The following is an 18268-nucleotide window of genomic DNA, read 5'->3' as shown; positions in this document are numbered from 1 at the left end:
ATGATGGGAAACTGTTGCACTGCGCGGGCACCTAGATGTAGATTCGCGAGAAAGGCAACCGGAGCGCGATTTGCCAACGTGGAAAGAAACAAAAATGTTGCTCTTTTATGTCACGAAGCCGCCACGGTAATTCACAGATAATAGCAAGACAACAATCAAAGGTCTTTGGGCCTCAATCCATGTCAGTTGACGGCGCAAAAATAAGTTGCAGAAGTCACCTCGGAGAGAGTAAAAGCCGCGGCTCGGGGATGTCATCACTCTTCATTTTAACGAATGCGTTTTAATCAATTCCATATTTTAAAAATATATAAATATTTTTTTTGAAAGAAAACGAAATCAGACACGTCAATACACTAAAATAGATCCCAAATCATCGTCATGTTCAGTGCTCCTTGTTTTAAAATGATACTGTATTACCACGAGCTCATTTGACTGATGGTCCTTTGTGTTTTATCAAAATAAGACATTGATATTAAAATGTATTGTATTTGCAAACATTTGCTTTTACTTTGGAAAACTACTAATGGTTGATGAGTACATCACCCCCTCATGTGATCTTGCCTCATTGCTGCTGTTGTTTAAAATCACTCAACAATCCCAAATAGTCCAAAACAATTGTTTAATATACAGTGATCAGGGACTTTCAAATTCACTTTAATTCAAAATATTTTTTTATATCAGATTACCTGATTAATTGATGGGATAACAGTCAGGATAATCAATTAAAAAAATATAGTGTCAGCTATATAAGATTGTCAGAAAAAATGATCACTTTTCACGTTTACAAAAAAGGCGGAATAGAGAAAAATGTAAAATATCTCAAGAAAAGCAAAACACAGCAACTGTACAACCGCCTTTTGGTTTATTTAGTTACGTAATGCACCGAAGAATGCCGAGTCCTTCGAGTGGATCTAGTTTCTGTCTTTCTATACTCAAAAGCAACGCGGGTGTTCGGCGCATGCGCAAATTCTAAAACGCGATTTGCACAAGGGGCCAGCATCAAGATGGCGGGAGCCTCCGACCCGCTGGAGGACATGCTCTTCAATGAAGTAGACGAGAAGGCAGTCAGCGACTTAGTTGGCTCTCTCGAATCGCAACTGGGGGAGGCCGAAGGCCCTGCCGCGTCCTATTCCGCCGGCAAACGCGAGGGAGCCCAGGCCGTCGCCACTCACTTCTCAGGGAAAGTGCGCGAGCAAGAGCCGCAACAAGGACACCCAGGGGCGGCTTTAAAGCTCCAGCCTCCCGCCGCTCAGCTTCTCCCCTCATACTCTTCTACCTCCAGCGGCGGGAGCGCGGCTCCAGTCGGTGGCGGCGCCGGCCCCGAGACGTTCGGTCCGGCTGCTTCGAGCTCGCCCGTCCGCGCGCCGGCAGTTCAAACTTTGAGTGCTCAGCCCGCCGCTGCCGTTAGCTTCCAGCGGGCTGCCGAAACCAGCGGCAGGACGGCGTCGCCCGGCTTGCAAAGTTTGAACGGTACCGCGGGAGCTGTCAAGTTGCTCGGCTCCGCCGCCTCGACAACGACGACGACAACCACAACAACAACGACGGGGGCGACGGCGGCGGCGGCGACAACGACGATGGTGGTGACATCAGCGACGGCGAATAGCCCCCTTTCGGTCATGGCCGCCCCGGTCAACTTCCTTCCCGGAACCCAGTCCGCGGCTCCCCCCGCCCCCCAGCACAGACTCCCCAGCGCGGCTCAGAACGGCGTGGAGTCCAAAGGGGGTTCTGTGGTACCCCCGGGGGCTCCCTCGCCGTCTCAGGTGGTGAACCACAGCAAGATCCTGGTTCCGGGTCAGCCCACATCTGGGAACTCGGTCATCCTGACTAGCACCCCGCCGCCCCCCGCTACAGCCTGCTCGCCCGTCGCACAGCCCCTCGTTCCACCAGCGGTCAAGCCGGCCGTCAACGGGCTAGGCCAGGCCGCAGTAAGACCAGCTGGCGCCGTCCACCTCCAGAGAGCCGGGACGCCGACCGGGACCGTCCGTCCGGCCGCCCCTCACCCCCTGTTGGCCGTCCGGCCTCAGCAGCAGGCAACCATCCAGCTGCCCCCCGGGTTCACCATGCCGGCAGGTGAGCAGCTTGACCAAACCCGCACAACTCCAAATATTCGGATGCAAACCAGTCACCCGTCCATGTTTTCCTTGTGTCAGGTATGGTTCTGGTCCGCATCGAGACGGGTCAGTTGGTGATGGTGCCGCAGCAGGTCCTGGCCCAAGCGCAAGCCAAGACGCAGCAGAGCCCCGGCCTGACCGCCGTCCCGCAGAGACCCGCTGGGCCCACCGCGCCCGCTGCCATCCGGGTCAGCACCGCCGCTCCGGTGAGTCGTGATGACCGCCGCCTGATGCAAAAGTCACAATGGCCGCCAGGGGTGTTGCGTCTCATTTTGTGTGGGTGTGCGTGTGTGTGTGTGTGCACAGACTCCCGTTTCACCTCAAAACATCCGTCTGGCGACCCCCCCTCACACCAGGCTTCAGTCTCCCGCCTCCTCTTCATCGCCATCCTCATCCTCCTCGGTGCAGGTGAGACGCTTTCTCTTCTTGGTGGGGGGTGTGGGGGGGCACTGTGATGTTTACTGATTTCATTTTTATTCTCCATCCAAAGGCCATCACGGTGACCTCCGGTACCGCCGGTGTCTCGGTGAAGATGGCCCCGCCCCCGAAGGCGCAGCCGTCATCGGCGGCGGAGGTCACGACTGCCACACCCACAGCGGCGGCCGCCGCCGCCGTCGTCAAGCCGTTAGCGGCGGCGGCGCCCGGTACCGCTGCGGCACCCGGCGGCAGCAGAGTGACGCTGGTGTCACAGGTGCGTCCGTTCGATCTTGGGTTGCGGCGGCGAACGGGTCTGGGAAATGCTATGTTGTGTTTTGATGTCGACAGGAAATGCAGGAAAACGTGAAGAAGTGTAAGAACTTCCTGGCCACGCTCATCAAGCTAGCGTCGAACAACTCGCCTTCGCCGGACACTTCCAAGAACGTTAAAGGGCTCGTCCAGGACCTCCTCGTACGTTAATGTGCGCGCACGTGTGTATAAGTGTATACACCAACCCGTAATGTGCGTATGTGTGTGTTGGCGTGCGCGCAGGATGCAAAGATTGAGCCCGAGGAGTTCACGAGTCGTCTGCAGGCGGAGCTGAAATCATCCCCGCAACCGTACCTCATCCCCTTCCTCAAGGTTGTCGTCGTCCTCCCACGAATCGCAAGAAGCGCTTGGTGTCGATCATTGACCCTCAAATGTTTTGCGTCTTCAGAAAAGTCTTCCCGCCTTGCGTCAGTCACTTCTCAGCAGCCAGCAGTCGCTGACCACGCCCCCCACCTCCAGCTATGCCCCGCCCATGAACGCCGCCATCCGACCGCGCTTGCCTGTCGGAACGCCCGGCGTCCGGATGAACGCGCCGCTCGCCACCGCGACCGTGGTGGGGAAAGATTTGCACTTTGTTCGCATGTTTTTTTTTTTTTAAATGAAACAAAAATAAACAATTTGATTGCAATGTTGTTGTTGTTTTTTTTTAAGGCAATGGGTCGCGGCACCATGCAGACAGTTCGTGCGCCCCTAGTGGTAGGTGTGAGAACTCCAGGTGAGTGTTGGCAAGTCCTCCTTCCAGCAGGTGTCACTGTGGCGCCGGGGCGATGCAATCTGCTCACCGCTTGTATTGCGCAGGCGCTCTGATGCGAGGACCCGCCGCCATGGTCGCTAAGAGTGTGGTCACCTTGGCGGCGCCAGCCAATCAGAAGAAATTGGGAGACCCGGGGGGCGGTACTTTCAGGTGAGGCAGGAATTAAATTGACTATCTTCCGGTGTAAATAAATAAAAAACGCGTTAGGAAAAATTAATATTTTGGAATTTAAGGATTAAAAAAATTGAATCCAAGAGAATAAAATTGCATCTTTGCAAGAATTTTGCATGTGGACAAAATTAAAGCTTTGAGACTCGACTTTGTCGCAGAGACGACGACGACATCAACGACGTGGCCTCCATGGCCGGCGTCAACCTGAGCGAGGAGAACGCCCGCATCCTGGCCACCAGCTCCGAACTGGTGGGCACCAAGATCCGTTCGTGCAAGGACGAGGCCTTCCTGCCCGCCGGCCTGCTGCACCGACGCATTTTGGACACAGGTGAGTTTTTTTTTTTTTTAAAGAAAATAATTTTGTTAACCGCTGGTGTTTATTTGCTAGCTAGGTAAACCGTCCTTTGCGCTGACCAAGTTGACAAGTTGTTTCCCCGATTGCCGTGTTGCGTGATCAGCTCGCAGGCTCGGCGTGAGCGAGGTGCCCCTGGAGGTGGTCAACTTGGTGTCGCACGCCACGCAGTCCAGACTACGCTCGTTGCTGGAGAAAGTCACGGCTCTGGCTCAGCACCGATCGGACGCAGTCAAGGTGACGTAACGACGCAGTAATGACGCAGTAATGACGCAGTAATGACGCAGTAATGACGCAGTAACGACGCAGTAACGACGCAGTAACGACGCAGTAACGACACAGTAACGACGCAGTAACGACCCGACCCGAAATCCGATGACGGTCGCGCGAAATGCCGCGTAGCGAGAAGCATCCCGCTAACTGGGGAATGTCACGGCGATTGCGGCCAGGACGAAGAGCATCACGAGCAGACGAGCGACGTTCGCTCCCAGCTACGCTTTTTTGAGCAACTGGAGCGTCTGGAGAAGCAGAGGAAGGACGAGCAAGAGAGGGAGATCCTGCTCAAGGCCGCCAAGGTCCGAATCACGCGGCGGCGCGCCGGCAACGCTCGGGCCGACCGTCCTCGGCTTCATTTGCGTTGTGTGTGTGTGTTTGTTTGGCAGAGTCGAGCCAGGCAAGAGGATCCCGAGCAGGCCCGTCTCAAGCAGAAGGCCAAAGAGGTTCCTTTGATTTTTGGTCGAAATGAGCGTTGATACCCGCAACCGCACGCTAAGCACAAACGCGGATCGGCAAAAATGGGATTTGATCTTTGAACTAGGTTGATGTTTTTGTTGACAGATGCAGCAGCAGGAGTTGGCTCAGATGCGCCAACGCGACGCCAACCTGACGGCGCTCGCCGCCATCGGGCCCAGGAAAAAACGCAAAATGGACTCGCCGGGCGGTGGCGGCGCCGCTGCCGAGGTAACGCCCCCCCCCCCCCCCCCCACCTCCAAAAAGTACACGCGGGTTTGCGGTGACGTGAATGTGTGACGTTGCTCCTCTGTCGGCAGGTGTCGTCCGGGTCGTCGGCGGCGGCGGCGTCCGCGTCGTCTTTGTCGTCGCCGCGGCAACCTTGGCGTCAGCGCATCACCAGAGTCAACCTCAGGGACTTGATTGTGTGTCTGGAACAGGACGGCAGCACCGCACGCTCGCTAATGCTCTACAAGGCACTGCTCAAGTGAGGACGCACCCCCCCGGGACCGCTCCCTCACATTCTAGGAGTCGAGGTGGACCCGCGCCCCCGGACGCCCGCAAAGTCCACCCCCACCTCCCCCCCCGCCCCCCTTCCCTCCCAAGATCATCCCGCTGACGTGTGCCTTCCCCCGTCGCCACAGCAACACTTCCCCGTAGTATCACGTGACCACATGCGGGGGCGGGTCAGATGGCGGCCGTAAGCGTTAGCGGCTTAGCGTCGGAGCTAACAAGCGACGGCCCATCTGTAAAAGGGGTCTTGGGCTAAATGCTAGGTTTCAGAACACGAAAATGGGGTTCTGCCCCCACACACACACCAGAATCTAACCCATCAGAGGCTGATCGACATCATGACTTGACCATCGATGACACGCTAGCAGTGGCGGGAACTCTTCCCGTGGAACACTCAAGCTAGCCGAGCGCTTCGCTACCATGCTAAAGTACGGCGGACGCGCGGCGATTGTTCCAAGTCGAGCGGGTCGGCGAAGAAGCAGAAAGAGGCGCTGCCCCGGAGCCGCTTTGTTCTGGCCCTCCTGCGCGGGGGCCACAGCAGCACACTTTCTTTCCACTTTGATCTTGTAGTGAGAAATGCAGTTTTTCTTCACTTTTTAAGACTTTTTGCAGATTTTTAATGTTTTCTTTCTTTCGGTTCTTGTGACGAGCGCCTCGGTGGGTCGGTCGGTGCCAACCTTTACGATTATTTATATTTCCTACATTCTCTACTCAACCGTGGACTTTTACACCTGTTTGTACCTTTACTCAAATGAAATAAAGACCTTTGGAAAGTGCGCACGAGTCACATGAGCGGGCAGTGATGTCGCTGTCAAACGATGCTAATAAAAATAAGGTGAAGAAATAAAAATACGCTCTTATTTTGAAATTATTAATAATGATTCAAAAAGAAGGTTTGTAGGTTGAAAAGCATCGGCACGGTGCAATGAATTTTTGCATTTTCCAAAGTTATTCCTTAGAGAATGCGGTTAGCTCGGTTTTTGGACAAGGATCGAGTTTGTGGATGAGTGTGAGTGCGTTAATAATGCTCGAACTGACTGACCCAACTAACTTCGAAATGACGTCACGCAGAAGGCAACCCACTGCCGAAAGTCATGTTTATGATTTGAATGAATGCTGATTGTGCCATTTGGTCGGGCATTTAAGAACCACTTCTACAAGAGGCAAAACGTTCTCACTTCAAGTTGCTTATTTGTCATTGTTCCACGCAAAACTGGCGTTTAAAATAATTGATTTAACAACGAACGTCCGCGAAGCTAGCTAAATGCTATCACGCAGTACTGTATAAGCCAGACATGTTAATCAAAATTAGCACCCATGTTACGGAAAAAGAATAAAGCTTCTAACAACACGCAGGGGGTTGTTAGACCTGAGAATGACATCCTGTTTGTGCCAATGTCATTTTTTAATGTTTTGTGCTAACGCATGGTTGGAAGCGAAAAGCGATCTTCTGTAGAAATTATTGTGACGCTTTTTAAACGCGCCCGCGGTGGCCGCTCCAGCGCACTCCGGTAGTGACGTCACAGTCTCATCGGCAAACATGGCGGCGACGCTGGGCAGAAGCTTCTTTGAGGTCTGCGCGTTTGAGCGGGAAGCCGTCCAAAGGTTCCGAGATGTCCAAATCAAACTCGGTAAAGTCAACGCACGCTTGTATTGTGTCCCGTTCGACACGTCCAACGTCTGGCAACAACCTAGTTAGATAAAAAAGACATTCCGCCGACGGCACATGCTAGCAGGAGCCAGCGGCCGATTGCGCTCTGCGCGCGCGTGTGTGTATGAATGGACCGCAACTTTTTAATCGTCGTGTTTAATTTTGTTGTGTACAAATTTGATGAAGTGACATCGGCATGCCCTTAAATACCTTAAACGTAAGTTCTACAATAGATATAAATCTTTGTGTATTTAGAAATGAACTATTTAGACGAGACCGCCCCCCCATATTGTGGCCATGGTGACATTTTTATCGTCAGCCAATCAGAGAAGGGCTTCCGAGAGCAGTGGAGGAGATTTGGTGGCGTTTCCCCCTTAAGACTAAATTTTCGGCACTCCAAAAAGCCACGGGCCTTATTTTTCAAAGTTGGTGTGATGTGCGCAGCTCCAGCGCCCGCCTCGGGAGCCGTGAAATTTCCAGATTCTGCCGGCGCCTTCCACTATGACAACGGCGGCGGTGACAAAGTGCACTCCATCACCAGCAACAGATTCATCTCATGGTCAGCGGCACTCACTTTACTTTGATCGGGATTTGCATTAAGATAAGATAAGATAAGATTTTTCCCAATTGATGTATATTGAAGTCGCTTCTTGTTGTTGTTTGTGTGGCGGTGATGTTGCGAGCTAGCGGCCATTTTTTTGGGGGGGGAAGAACGCGGCCCCACGTAAATGATCTTCGGCGTTTCTCCTTTAATGTTTGCCGGGGCGGGGCGGCCGTCAGGACCACTTCGGGCGACGCGGTGCAGCTGACGGAGCACTCGTTGGACGGCAACCTGCTGAACAACGCCGTCCGGCTGCGCTTCGCCCACTGCCAGGTGATGCCCGGAGGCGTGGCCGTGGCCGAGACCCCCAACAACGTGGCGGTCCTCGTCGCCACCAATCAGAGCGTCCACAGGCTGCTGCTGCCGCACCCCGAGCGCATGTATCGCAGCGTAAGTCCTCTTAACGGTTGTCGCGTCGCGCCGCGCTGGCGTGTCGCCATGCTAACGCCCCCGGCGCGCGTCTTCCGCGCGTTCTCATCCAGGACGTGGTGACGGAGCTTCACTTGCAGTCGGTGTTGACGGACGTGGGCAAGCTGAACTCGGAGGACGCGTGTCACGGCGCCGCCATCCCCGCCGCATTCTCCCCCGCCGGCGGCGCCGCGGGAGCGTGCGCCGCGTGGCTAACGCGGCGCGGAGATGCTAACTATGCCTTAGCCTCGCCCGCGGGGGGCGTCGTGGTCATCACCCTGCCCGCGCAAGGTGCGGGCGTACACGCCACACGATAGCCGCGGCGCGCTGACGTCTCGTTGCGCAAGCGCGCGTGTGATTTTGCTTGTCGCCGTGTCCCGCAGGCGAGGCCTTTGCGACGGAGCTGAAGACCACCTGGACGATGCGTCGTCTGTCGGTGTGGATCCCGAGCGCCATGCGCGGCGAGCAGACCGCGTGGGACGGCGTGGCCGGCGTGGCGGCGCGAGAGCTGGATGACGACGACTCGCTGGTCTTGGCCGTGTGTCTGGACCACAAACTGCGCCTGTGGTCGCTTCGGGTGAGACGCGGCGACACACGTCAACGGCGGCGCGCAGGAGCGAATGATTTCGTTTGCGTGTTCAGGATCAGGCGTGCCTGCTGGAGGCGGACATGTTGGACTACATGCCGCTGGTGCGCAAAAACGCCGGGCGGTGTTGGGGCGCGGGCCACCGCGTGCGCCTGACCTCTTGCGCCGCCTCCGGCCTGTGCCTGGCTGTGTACCTTGCAGCGCCCCGCATGGGCCAGTTTGTGGTACTGCAGCTGCTGGCCGACGACAACAACCGCTACGGTCTGGAGCACATCTCTTCGCTCTTCTGCGCTCAGGTAAGCGGAAACTTCGCGCGTGAGCGTCTCCTAAAAGTGAACGGCCGCCGTGTTTGGCCGCAGGAGACGCCGGTGGACTTTGCGCTGACCGCCGGCGACGTTTGGGCCCTGTGGCTGGACGAAGACAACAACGCCGTCGTCAAATGCATCAACTTTGAGCAGTCAGTCCAAAATGGCGCTAGGGCGCTCGCTCCTCCTGTCTGCCATTTCCTCCTTCCGTTCTGTGACCCCCCCTCCCCCCCCACCCTACCCCCCTCCTTCCCGTACGCGTTGTCGTTGCTCAGGAACGTGTCGGGGAAGTGGAATCAGGTGTTTGTTCAGCCTCGCTCGGAAGAGGAGGTCCAGATCGGCGCGGATCAGGATCCCCGAGTGAGTCGTCCGTCCGTCCGTCCGTCAGTCAGTCGGCGTCAAGTCCGAACGCTCGCCGAAATAATTCCGACGTGATGATTGGCAGGAAACCTACTTGGATGTCATCTTCTCGCCGCATCGCTTCACGGCGGCGGCCATCGTCAAAGCTCTGCGGGTGAGGGGCTGTTACCGCGGCGACGGGGCGACCTGCGTTTGCCGTCTTGACCGTCTTGACCTTTGCCCTTTGATCAGATCTTCCGGCGAGGTCCTGACGTCCTCCCGGACGTTTCGTGGGAGGGACTGAAGAAGGAAGTCACTCTGGCCGTGGAGAACGCGGTGAGCGTCCTCGTCGGCGTCGTCGTTTCCCGCTAGCTTTGGAATCTCAAACCGCGCGTCTCGCAATTGAAATGGAGATGCGAAAAGAGCCCCAATTTGTTGACCCCCCCCCCCCCCCTAAAGAAACCTTGCACTCAACCGCGTTGTAGTGTACCAAAAAAAAAAGCCAGTAAAAACATGCGGTGTGCCCCCCACCCTCCATTTTAAAAAATGCTTTTGGCATTTGGCAAAGCTCCTAACTGGCACATTACTGCCCCCAACAGGCAGTGTCCTTCCACTGCAAGGAAGCCGATTCCATGCAATGCTTCCTCGCGGCCTCGTTCTGAACTCCTCGTTTGCGTTTGCGTCTCCAGCTCCAGAGCAGCGTGACGGAGTTTGAGTTTTCCCAGGAGGAATATCGCCACCTGCAGGTGCAATTCTGGTCCAAGTTGTACACGTGCTGCCTTCAGTACCAGGAGGCTTTGGCCACGCCGCTCGCCATCAGCGTCAGTCCTCACAGTCACATGGCGTGCCTGCTCAGGAAGGTAGGCCACGCCCACAACCCGCGCCCGCTTTTTCCTTCCGCGTCTTTCGCCCTCATCAAGACGAGCGCGCTTTCCCCTTTTAGGGATTCATTTCCTTCCTGCTGCCTTGTTTCGCCATCGACCATCTCTACCTGTCCTCTGACGAGCACTTCCTGTCCGAAGACGACGTGCCGCTCGCCGAGGGTAAGCACCCCCCCGGGGCTCGTTCCTGCGTCTGCGCATCTGTTTCCTGACATGCGTTCCTGCGCGTGTGTGTTCAGAATCGACAGTCGGCGCGGATGTGGCCGCGCTGATGTCGTGTTTGCGCGTGCTGAGGGACGAGGTGTCGTCAGAGATGGCGTCCGACATGGAGAGCGCGCTCCGACACGCCGAGTCGCCCGAGAGGAGCGCCAAGCTCGTCCTGGACAAAATCCTGGCGCAGGACAAGTCGGTCGCCCCGCCCGCACGCGCGCGGAAGTGTCGACGTCATCGCGGTCACCGTGCGTGTGCATGTATGTCTGTGCGCAGTCAAAACGTGGTGGAAGACATTCAGAACAAACTGCAGGACGTTTCCAACCCGACGGCGGCCATGTTGGTTCTGCTGACGGAGTTGGACCTGGAGACGGACTTGGACTATGGGGATGGTCCACTTTTACCAGGTACGTCCTTCCTTCCTTCCTTCCTTCCTTCCTTCCTTCCTTCCTTCCTTCCTTCCTTCCTTCCTTCCTTCCTTCCTTCCTTCCTTCCTTCCTTTCTTTCTGTCCTTCATTCCTACCTTTCTTCCTACCTTTCTTCCTTCCTTTCTTCCTTCCTTCCTTCCTTCCTTCTTTCTGTCCTTCATTCCTACCTTTCTTCCTTCCTTTCTTCCTTCCTTTCCTTCCTTCTTTCTGTCCTTCATTCCTACCTTTCTTCCTTCCTTCCGTCGTTCCTTCCTTTCTTTCTTCCTACCTTTCTTCCTTCCTTTCTTCCTTCCTTCCTTTCTTTCTGTCCTTCATTCCTACCTTTCTTCCTTCCTTTCTTTCTGTCCTTCATTCCTACCTTTCTTCCTTCCTTCCTTCCTTCCTTCCTTTCTTTCTGTCCTTCATTCCTACCTTTCTTCCTTCCTTTCTTTCTGTCCTTCATTCCTACCTTTCTTCCTTCCTTCCTTCCTTCCTTCCTTCTTTCTGTCCTTCATTCCTACCTTTCTTCCTTCCTTCCTTCCTCCTGTCCTTCCTTGCTTCCTTCCATCCTTCATTCCTACCTTTCTATTTCTTCCTTCCTTCCTTCTGTCCTTCCTTCCTTCCTTCCATCCTTCCTTCCTTCCTTCCATCCTTTCTTCCATCCTTTCTTCCATCCATCCTTCCTTCTGTCCTTTCTTCCTTCCTTCCTTCCTTCCTTCCTTCCTTTCTTTCTGTCCTTCATTCCTACCTTTCTTCCTACCTTTCTTCCTTCCTTTCTTCCTTCCTTCCTTCCTTCCTTCTTTCTGTCCTTCATTCCTACCTTTCTTCCTTCCTTTCTTCCTTCCTTTCCTTCCTTCTTTCTGTCCTTCATTCCTACCTTTCTTCCTTCCTTCCGTCGTTCCTTCCTTTCTTTCTTCCTACCTTTCTTCCTTCCTTTCTTCCTTCCTTCCTTTCTTTCTGTCCTTCATTCCTACCTTTCTTCCTTCCTTTCTTTCTGTCCTTCATTCCTACCTTTCTTCCTTCCTTCCTTCCTTCCTTCCTTTCTTTCTGTCCTTCATTCCTACCTTTCTTCCTTCCTTTCTTTCTGTCCTTCATTCCTACCTTTCTTCCTTCCTTCCTTCCTTCCTTCTTTCTGTCCTTCATTCCTACCTTTCTTCCTTCCTTCCTTCCTCCTGTCCTTCCTTGCTTCCTTCCATCCTTCATTCCTACCTTTCTATTTCTTCCTTCCTTCCTTCTGTCCTTCCTTCCTTCCTTCCTTCCAACCTTTCTTCCTCCCTTCCTTCCTTCCTTCCATCCTTTCTTCCATCCTTTCTTCCATCCATCCTTCCTTCTGTCCTTTCTTCCTTCCTTCTTTCTTTCTTTCCTTCCTTCCTTGCTTCCTTCCTCCTGTCCTTCCTTCCATCCTTCATTCCTACCTTTCTTTTTCTTCCTTCCTTCCTTCCTTCCTTCTGTCCTTCCTTCCGTCCGTCCGTCCTTCCTTCTGTCCTTCCTTTCTTCCTTCCTTCCTTCGTTTGTTTGTTTGTTTGTTTTTCTTCCTTCCTTCTGTAGGTTCCGAGAAGTCCAAATCAAACTCGAATTTATTTTCTTGCTGTCCTCTCATGTTTATTTTTTATTTATTTTTTTAAGTTATGTCAGAGTTTGGTTCGCATTGCCGGCAGTAAGTCGGAATCGTTTCCAGTGGAGGTAGGACTCCGCCAAGGCTGCCCTTTGTCGCCGATTCTGTTCATAACCTTTATGGACAGAATTTCTAGGCGCAGCCGAAGCGTTGAGGGGGTCCGTTTTGGGGGCCTCAGTATTTCATCCCTGCTTTTTGCAGATGATGTGGTGCTGTTGGCTCCTTCAAACGGGGCTCTCCAACTCTCACTGGAGCGTTTCGCAGCCGAGTGTGAAGCGGTTGGGATGAAAATCAGCACCTCCAAATCTGAAACCATGGTCCTCAGTCGGAAAAGGGTGGAGTGCCCCCTCCGGGTCGGGGAGGAGATCTTACCCCAAGTGGAGGAGTTCAAGTATCTTGGGGTCTTGTTCACGAGTGGGGGTAGGAGGGAGCGGAAGATCGACAGGCGGATCGGTGCAGCGTCTGCTGTGATGCGGACGTTGTATCGGTCTGTCGTGGTGAAGAAGGAGCTGAGCCAAAAGGCGAAGCTCTCAATTTACCGGTCGATCTACGTCCCAACCCTCACCTATGGTCACGAGCTATGGGTCGTGACCGAAAGAACGAGATCCCGGATACAAGCGGCTGAAATGAGTTTTCTTCGCAGGGTGTCCGGGCTCTCCCTTAGAGATAAGGTGAGAAGCTCGGTCATCCGGGAGGGGCTCAGAGTCGAGCCGCTTCTCCTCCACATCGAGAGGAGCCAGATGAGGTGGCTTGGGCATCTGATTCGGATGCCTCCTGAGCGCCTCCCCGGTGAGGTGTTCCGGTCATGTCCCACCGGGAGGAGACCCAGAGGAAGACCCAGGACACGCTGGAGAGACTATGTCACCCAGCTGGCCTGGGAACGCCTCGGGATCCCCCGGGGAGAGCTGGAAGAAGTAGCTAGGGAGAGGGAAGTCTGGGCTTCCCTGCTAAAGCTGTTGCCCCCGCGACCCGGCCCCGGATAAGCGGTAGATGATGGATGGATGGATGGAAGTTGTGTTTTCAAGGATTCAAGGCCTTGCACTTTGAATCCTTGAAATTTTCACATGGGGCACCAAATAGAATTCCCAGAAGTTCCAAGTTCTTACATTGAATGAAACTCAGGTTGTGTGTGTGTGTGTGTCGTAGGCGAAAGCATGAGCGTGCGCGTGAGCGCGTCTCGCTTGTACTCGAGCGCCACCGCCGTGTCGCTGGTGTGCCAAGCGCTGAGCCACGTGAGCGCCACGCGGACGCTCCTGTGCAGGGACGCGCTGCTCCTCCTCAAGCTCTTCCTGCGCCTCGGCGAGCACGTACGCCAAACGCACGCCCCCCCCCCCCCCCCCCCCCCCCCCCCGCCTGAAAATCAGACGCAGAAGCTTTTTGTGTGGGCGTGCGCCAGGTGTTGCCGGGCGGCGGGCCTCAGCTCCTTCAGATCCAGCAGGAAGTGATCCCGCGCACGTCCCAGCTCTTGTCGTCCTACTTCCTGCTCCGCCACCTCAGTCGGAGCGTCGGCGCGCAAGTTGCGGAGGACGCCGCGTGAGTAGCCGCCGGGCCCGCCGACCCGCTTCCGCATTTGACCTTTGACCTCCCGCTCCACTCGTTTCTCCAGAGACGCCAACCTGCAGCACCTCAGCGCCTTACACCTCAACGACACGCCCGCGCTCATCAACAGCGCCGCAGGTCGGCAACGCCGGCGCCTCCGACGCCCGCTTCCCGTCCATTTTCAACATGGCCGCTAACGCCTTTGTCCGCACGTGTCCCAGCGGTGAGTCGGCAGTCGGCGGTGGAGATGTTCTACCAGAGTTGCGGGCGCAAGATGGCCGTCCGTCACCTCTTCTCCCAGAGTAGTAACTCCGCCGCCTCCGCCGCCGCCAGCTGGAACGACTCGATGGCCAACGTCGTGCAGCTGCTCGCTCAGCTGCTGTATCCTCACCGCTGTCGCCATGGCGATGGGCCGCGTTGATACCAACGGATGCTTTTTTGCGTACGTGTTGTCCTTAACTTAGCGCTCGCGTCGTAGCTGGCCCAGCAATTCCGGCTTCAGCTTCCCAGAATGCCTCATGGCCAACTGTCAGTACACTCAGCTGCAGGTCGGTGCAGCCGATTCTCGCTAAAAGCGCTCGTAACCGTTAGCGAGTGTCATCGTCAAACGTCTCTCCGCCTCTGTGCGTTCTTGGCGTTTTGTCCGCGCAGGACTACGTGCGTCTGATCGCTCCGTGGTGCCAGGTCAACATCGGCTCTTGCCGTTTTATGTTAGCTCAATGCTACCTCGCCAACGGCGAGGGTCACAAGGTGAGCCAAACGCGCACCTTTGCGCCTCTCGGCGCGTCACCTCAACCCTCGCCGCTTCCCGATTTGCCGCCAGGCCTTGCGGTGCTTCCAAGAAGCCGCCAGCGAGGTGGAGAAGGAAGAGTTCCTCGTGAGATTGACGGGAGCCGAGGACGACCGCGCCGCCGCGTGCTCGCCCGCGTTGCGCTACTACAACAAGGTTGGCGCTGACGCCGACGCCACTGCCAAAAGCGCTAATGCTAAGCGCTAACGGGTGGCGCTTCGACCAAAAGATTGGCGCTAATGCTAACCGCTAACGGACCGGGCGCGTTTGTTTCAGGTGCTGCGTCTGCTGGAGGACGTCGGTCTACCGGAGCTTGTGATCCAGTTAGCGATGTTAGCGTTAGCTGAGGCCGTCGATGATGTCAGCAGTCAGGTGAGTCAGGTGACCACACACACACACACACACACACACACAGGATGGGCGGGATCTAGCACAATCCTCCATCCCCCCAGGCGGCCTTGTGGACCAGAATCTTCAAGCATCATTTGGACCTCGGACACAACAGTGAAGCTTACGAGGCTTTGATCCAGAACCCGGACTCCAGCATGTGAGTGCGCGAATGTGCGTCACATGCGCGCACATGTGACAACACACACGTGTGTGTGTGTGTTTGCGTGCAGGCAACTGGACTGTCTCCGTCAGCTGGTGGTGGTTCTATGCGAGCGAGCTCAGCTTCACGACTTGGTCCACTTCTCCTACGTCAACCTGCACGACGAGGTCTGGGAAAAGCGAGCGCTTTTGACGAGATTTGGTTGGTCACGTGACCGTTAGCCCCGCCTCCTTCCCGTCCTTCCCTTTTGTTCTCATCAGGTGGTCGGAATCATCGAGTCGCGGGCCAGGGGGGTCGACCTTCTCGCGCACAACTACTACGAACTCCTCTATGCCTTTCACATCAACCGACACAACTACCGGAAAGGTACGTGCGCAGGCGCAGGCGCAAGCGGTGTTCACACGCAGGCGAGCTGAATCGGTGTGTGTGTAGCGGGGACAGTGATGTTGGAGTTGGGCGTGCGTTTGGGGCGCGAAGTGTGCTCGGTGCGCGGCCTGAAGAAACAGGTCAACTGCTTCCTGGCCGCCATCAACTGTCTGCGCCTCATCCGGCCAGAGTACGCGTGGATGGTTCTGCCCGTCTCTGAGGTACGCTTGCACGCACGCAGGCGCGTCGATCGCGCGACGGGCGCGGCTCATGAAATGTTTTTGTTTGGTTTGTTTTTGTTGCAGTCCGAGCATCCGGGAGCATCTCCCAAACGAAACTCTGACGGCGAGTTTGTGGGCCCACCAGGTCAGACTTGACACCTGTCAATCAACACCGAGCGTTTTGGAGGATCGTTGAGCATTACACAGAGCGGGGGGGGCGGGGATTGTACTCATTGGGGAATGTTTCAGCCAATCAGAAAAAATGTTGTGATGTCACTTCCTGTGTGTCAGTCAAGCGCCAAGTGGACATTTTGGAGCTACGCGACCTGGAGAAAGAATTCATGATGGCGACCTGTCGACTGGCGCTGGTGCAACATCAGCCGCGGGCGGCCGCCGTCGTAGGTACGCAACCGCGCGACTCTTCGGTCCACGTGGTGGTCCAACCGCCCCGCCGTTAAAGCGCGGCGCTTGCGTGCGCACCCCCTTGTGTTCAGTCGGCACCAGTCCTTGTGAGTTGGTGCGCCTCCTGCTGGACGCCGGACTCTTCACGTGCGCCCGGCAATTGTGCGGCGTCTTCAAGCTGCCGCTGGCGCCGCTCTTCGACGCGCTGACCTTCAGGTGAGTCCTCGGGAATTCTTTTGTCACGACTATGCAACGGGCAGTGGCTCCGCCCATAAATCCGTTCTGGACCTCGGGTCGCAGCGGCTTTGAAGCTCTGAAAAGGCGACCCGCTTTGATGAGAATCTCGTGGGTTTGTCACGCACGTGACCGCCATCTACTGGCAGGTGTGCATCAGTGACGTTGCTCGCACGTTTGAGATTGTCAGCGCCCGCAGCCTCGTGCCCCTCCCCCAAAAATTGTTAATTTTAATATTTATTTTGGTGTTTTTTTTATTTTTTATTTTTTGAATGTTTTATTCATTCATTCATTCATCTTCCAAGCCGCTTGATCCTCACTAGGGTCGCGGGGGGTGCTGGAGCCTATCCCAGCTGTCTTCGGGCAGTAGACGGGGGACACCCTGAACCGCTTGCCAGCCAATCACAGGGCACACAAAGACGAACAACCATCCACGCTCACAGTCGCCCCCTAGGGACAATTTAGAGTGTTCAATCAGCCTGCCATGCATGTTTTTGGAATGTGGGAGGAAACCGGAGCACCCGGAGAAAAGCCACGCAGGCCCGGGGAGAACATGCAAACTCCACACAGGGAGGCCGGAGCTGGAATCGAACCCGGTACCTCTGCACTGTGAAGCCCACGTCCTAACCACTGGGCTACCGGGCCGCCCTGAATGTTTTATTATTGTGTTATTAATGTGTTATTATTGTTGAAATGTGAAATTGGCGAACGAGTCGATACTGTCGTGTGTCAAATAGCGGGCGAATGCTTTTCTGTTGCGGTCAGGTGCATCAAGCTTCAGTTTGGTGGCGAGGAGGCTCAAAACGAGGCCTGGCTGTGGTTGGCGGCCAATCAGCTCTCGTCTGTGGTCAACACCAAAGAGTCCAGGTGAGGTCGGGACGCTTCACTTTTCCCGGAGAATTCCCGCTCGTGACATCCCACTTTTGTTTGTTTGTTTGTAGCGCTGCAGATGAGGCGTGGCGCCTGCTGTCTTGGTTCCTTTCGGAGTTTCCGTCATCCAACGGGCTTCACCACCGCCAAGTTCTTGTTAAGCTGCTGTCGCACGGCGTCCCGCCACCCGATTGGCTCGTCAAGTCCTACAAAGTGCGCCACACAAACGTCCCGTCGTCTCGTCGGCACAATTCGCAGCAAATCCATTGCAAGACTGATCGGGAATGTAGATGTGCTCGTATTGTGTCAATCCGACAACGCTGCTGTTCTTGCGCCGACACAGGAAGTGGACGCGGCGGCTTTGCTGCGTCTCTATTTGAACTTCGACCTGCTGGACGCGGCGGCCGAGTTGGTGATCGAGTATGTGGACGCGCTGTTGGGACGCGGACATCAATACTTTGGGATCAAGGTAATGCTTGCCGCCACGCGCTAGTTAGCATCGTGACAAATACCCGCGTTTGCCGCTCAGAAGCCGCTGTCGGCGCGCAATCCGTGCGTTTGGCTCCCGTACACGCCCGTCGATCAGCTGATGGTGGCGCTCAAGGACACGCAGACCAACCGAGACGTGAGTCACTCCCCGTTCCCGTTGGAAGTGCTTTGCGTTGACGCCGCGGCGTTTTGCTGCCCGTTTCAGCTTTACAAGCGACTTGCTGACAAACTGGCCGACTATCACAAGATGGTGGAGAACGCCACCAGGATGGTGCTTGCCCGTCGTTAAATCTTCGACCTGGAAAGCTTTTGCATGTACATAGCAATTTTTTGTTACCTGATGAGAAAATAAATTGTATTATAAAAAATGATGTGGTGTTTTTTTCTGAGCACCTTTTCCAACTGGCCACACCGACACTTTTGCTTT

The 18268-nt window shown here is 55.3% G+C and overlaps 2 protein-coding genes across 2 annotated transcripts; both read left to right on the top strand.

Moving 5' to 3' along the window:
* The first annotated feature begins 368 nt into the window (after nt 1-368).
* LOC127598444 (transcription initiation factor TFIID subunit 4-like) lies at nt 369-6153 on the top strand. Its single transcript, XM_052062301.1, has 15 exons — nt 369-2070; nt 2151-2317; nt 2418-2519; nt 2602-2802; nt 2877-2999; nt 3081-3170; nt 3247-3411; nt 3510-3573; nt 3657-3762; nt 3942-4111; nt 4242-4372; nt 4585-4710; nt 4798-4854; nt 4973-5095; nt 5185-6153. Exons 1-15 carry the CDS (start codon nt 1005-1007, stop codon nt 5353-5355), a joined length of 2862 nt encoding a protein of 953 aa, XP_051918261.1. The 5' UTR covers nt 369-1004; the 3' UTR covers nt 5356-6153.
* A 728-nt stretch (nt 6154-6881) lies between these two features.
* On the top strand, nt 6882-18212 carry nup160 (nucleoporin 160). The gene is made up of 34 exons (XM_052060159.1): nt 6882-7008; nt 7473-7587; nt 7809-8019; nt 8112-8328; nt 8421-8614; nt 8680-8919; nt 8983-9080; nt 9204-9288; nt 9374-9442; nt 9520-9603; nt 9957-10127; nt 10211-10310; nt 10388-10553; nt 10635-10765; nt 13527-13687; nt 13777-13913; nt 13987-14057; nt 14141-14300; nt 14398-14467; nt 14571-14669; nt 14743-14865; nt 14986-15081; nt 15162-15256; nt 15330-15426; nt 15520-15625; nt 15692-15846; nt 15931-15991; nt 16138-16248; nt 16341-16464; nt 17248-17349; nt 17424-17565; nt 17696-17821; nt 17882-17977; nt 18047-18212. The coding sequence occupies exons 1-34, from the start codon at nt 6918-6920 to the stop codon at nt 18128-18130; spliced, it is 4188 nt and encodes a 1395-aa protein (XP_051916119.1). The 5' UTR covers nt 6882-6917; the 3' UTR covers nt 18131-18212.
* The last annotated feature ends 56 nt before the right edge of the window (nt 18213-18268 follow it).

The sequence above is a fragment of the Hippocampus zosterae genome, chromosome 3 (assembly GCF_025434085.1).
Source record: "Hippocampus zosterae strain Florida chromosome 3, ASM2543408v3, whole genome shotgun sequence".
NCBI classification, from domain to species: domain Eukaryota; kingdom Metazoa; phylum Chordata; class Actinopteri; order Syngnathiformes; family Syngnathidae; genus Hippocampus; species Hippocampus zosterae.
Note: the sequence above shows the minus strand (reverse complement) of the source record. Positions and strands in the feature narration are given on the sequence as shown.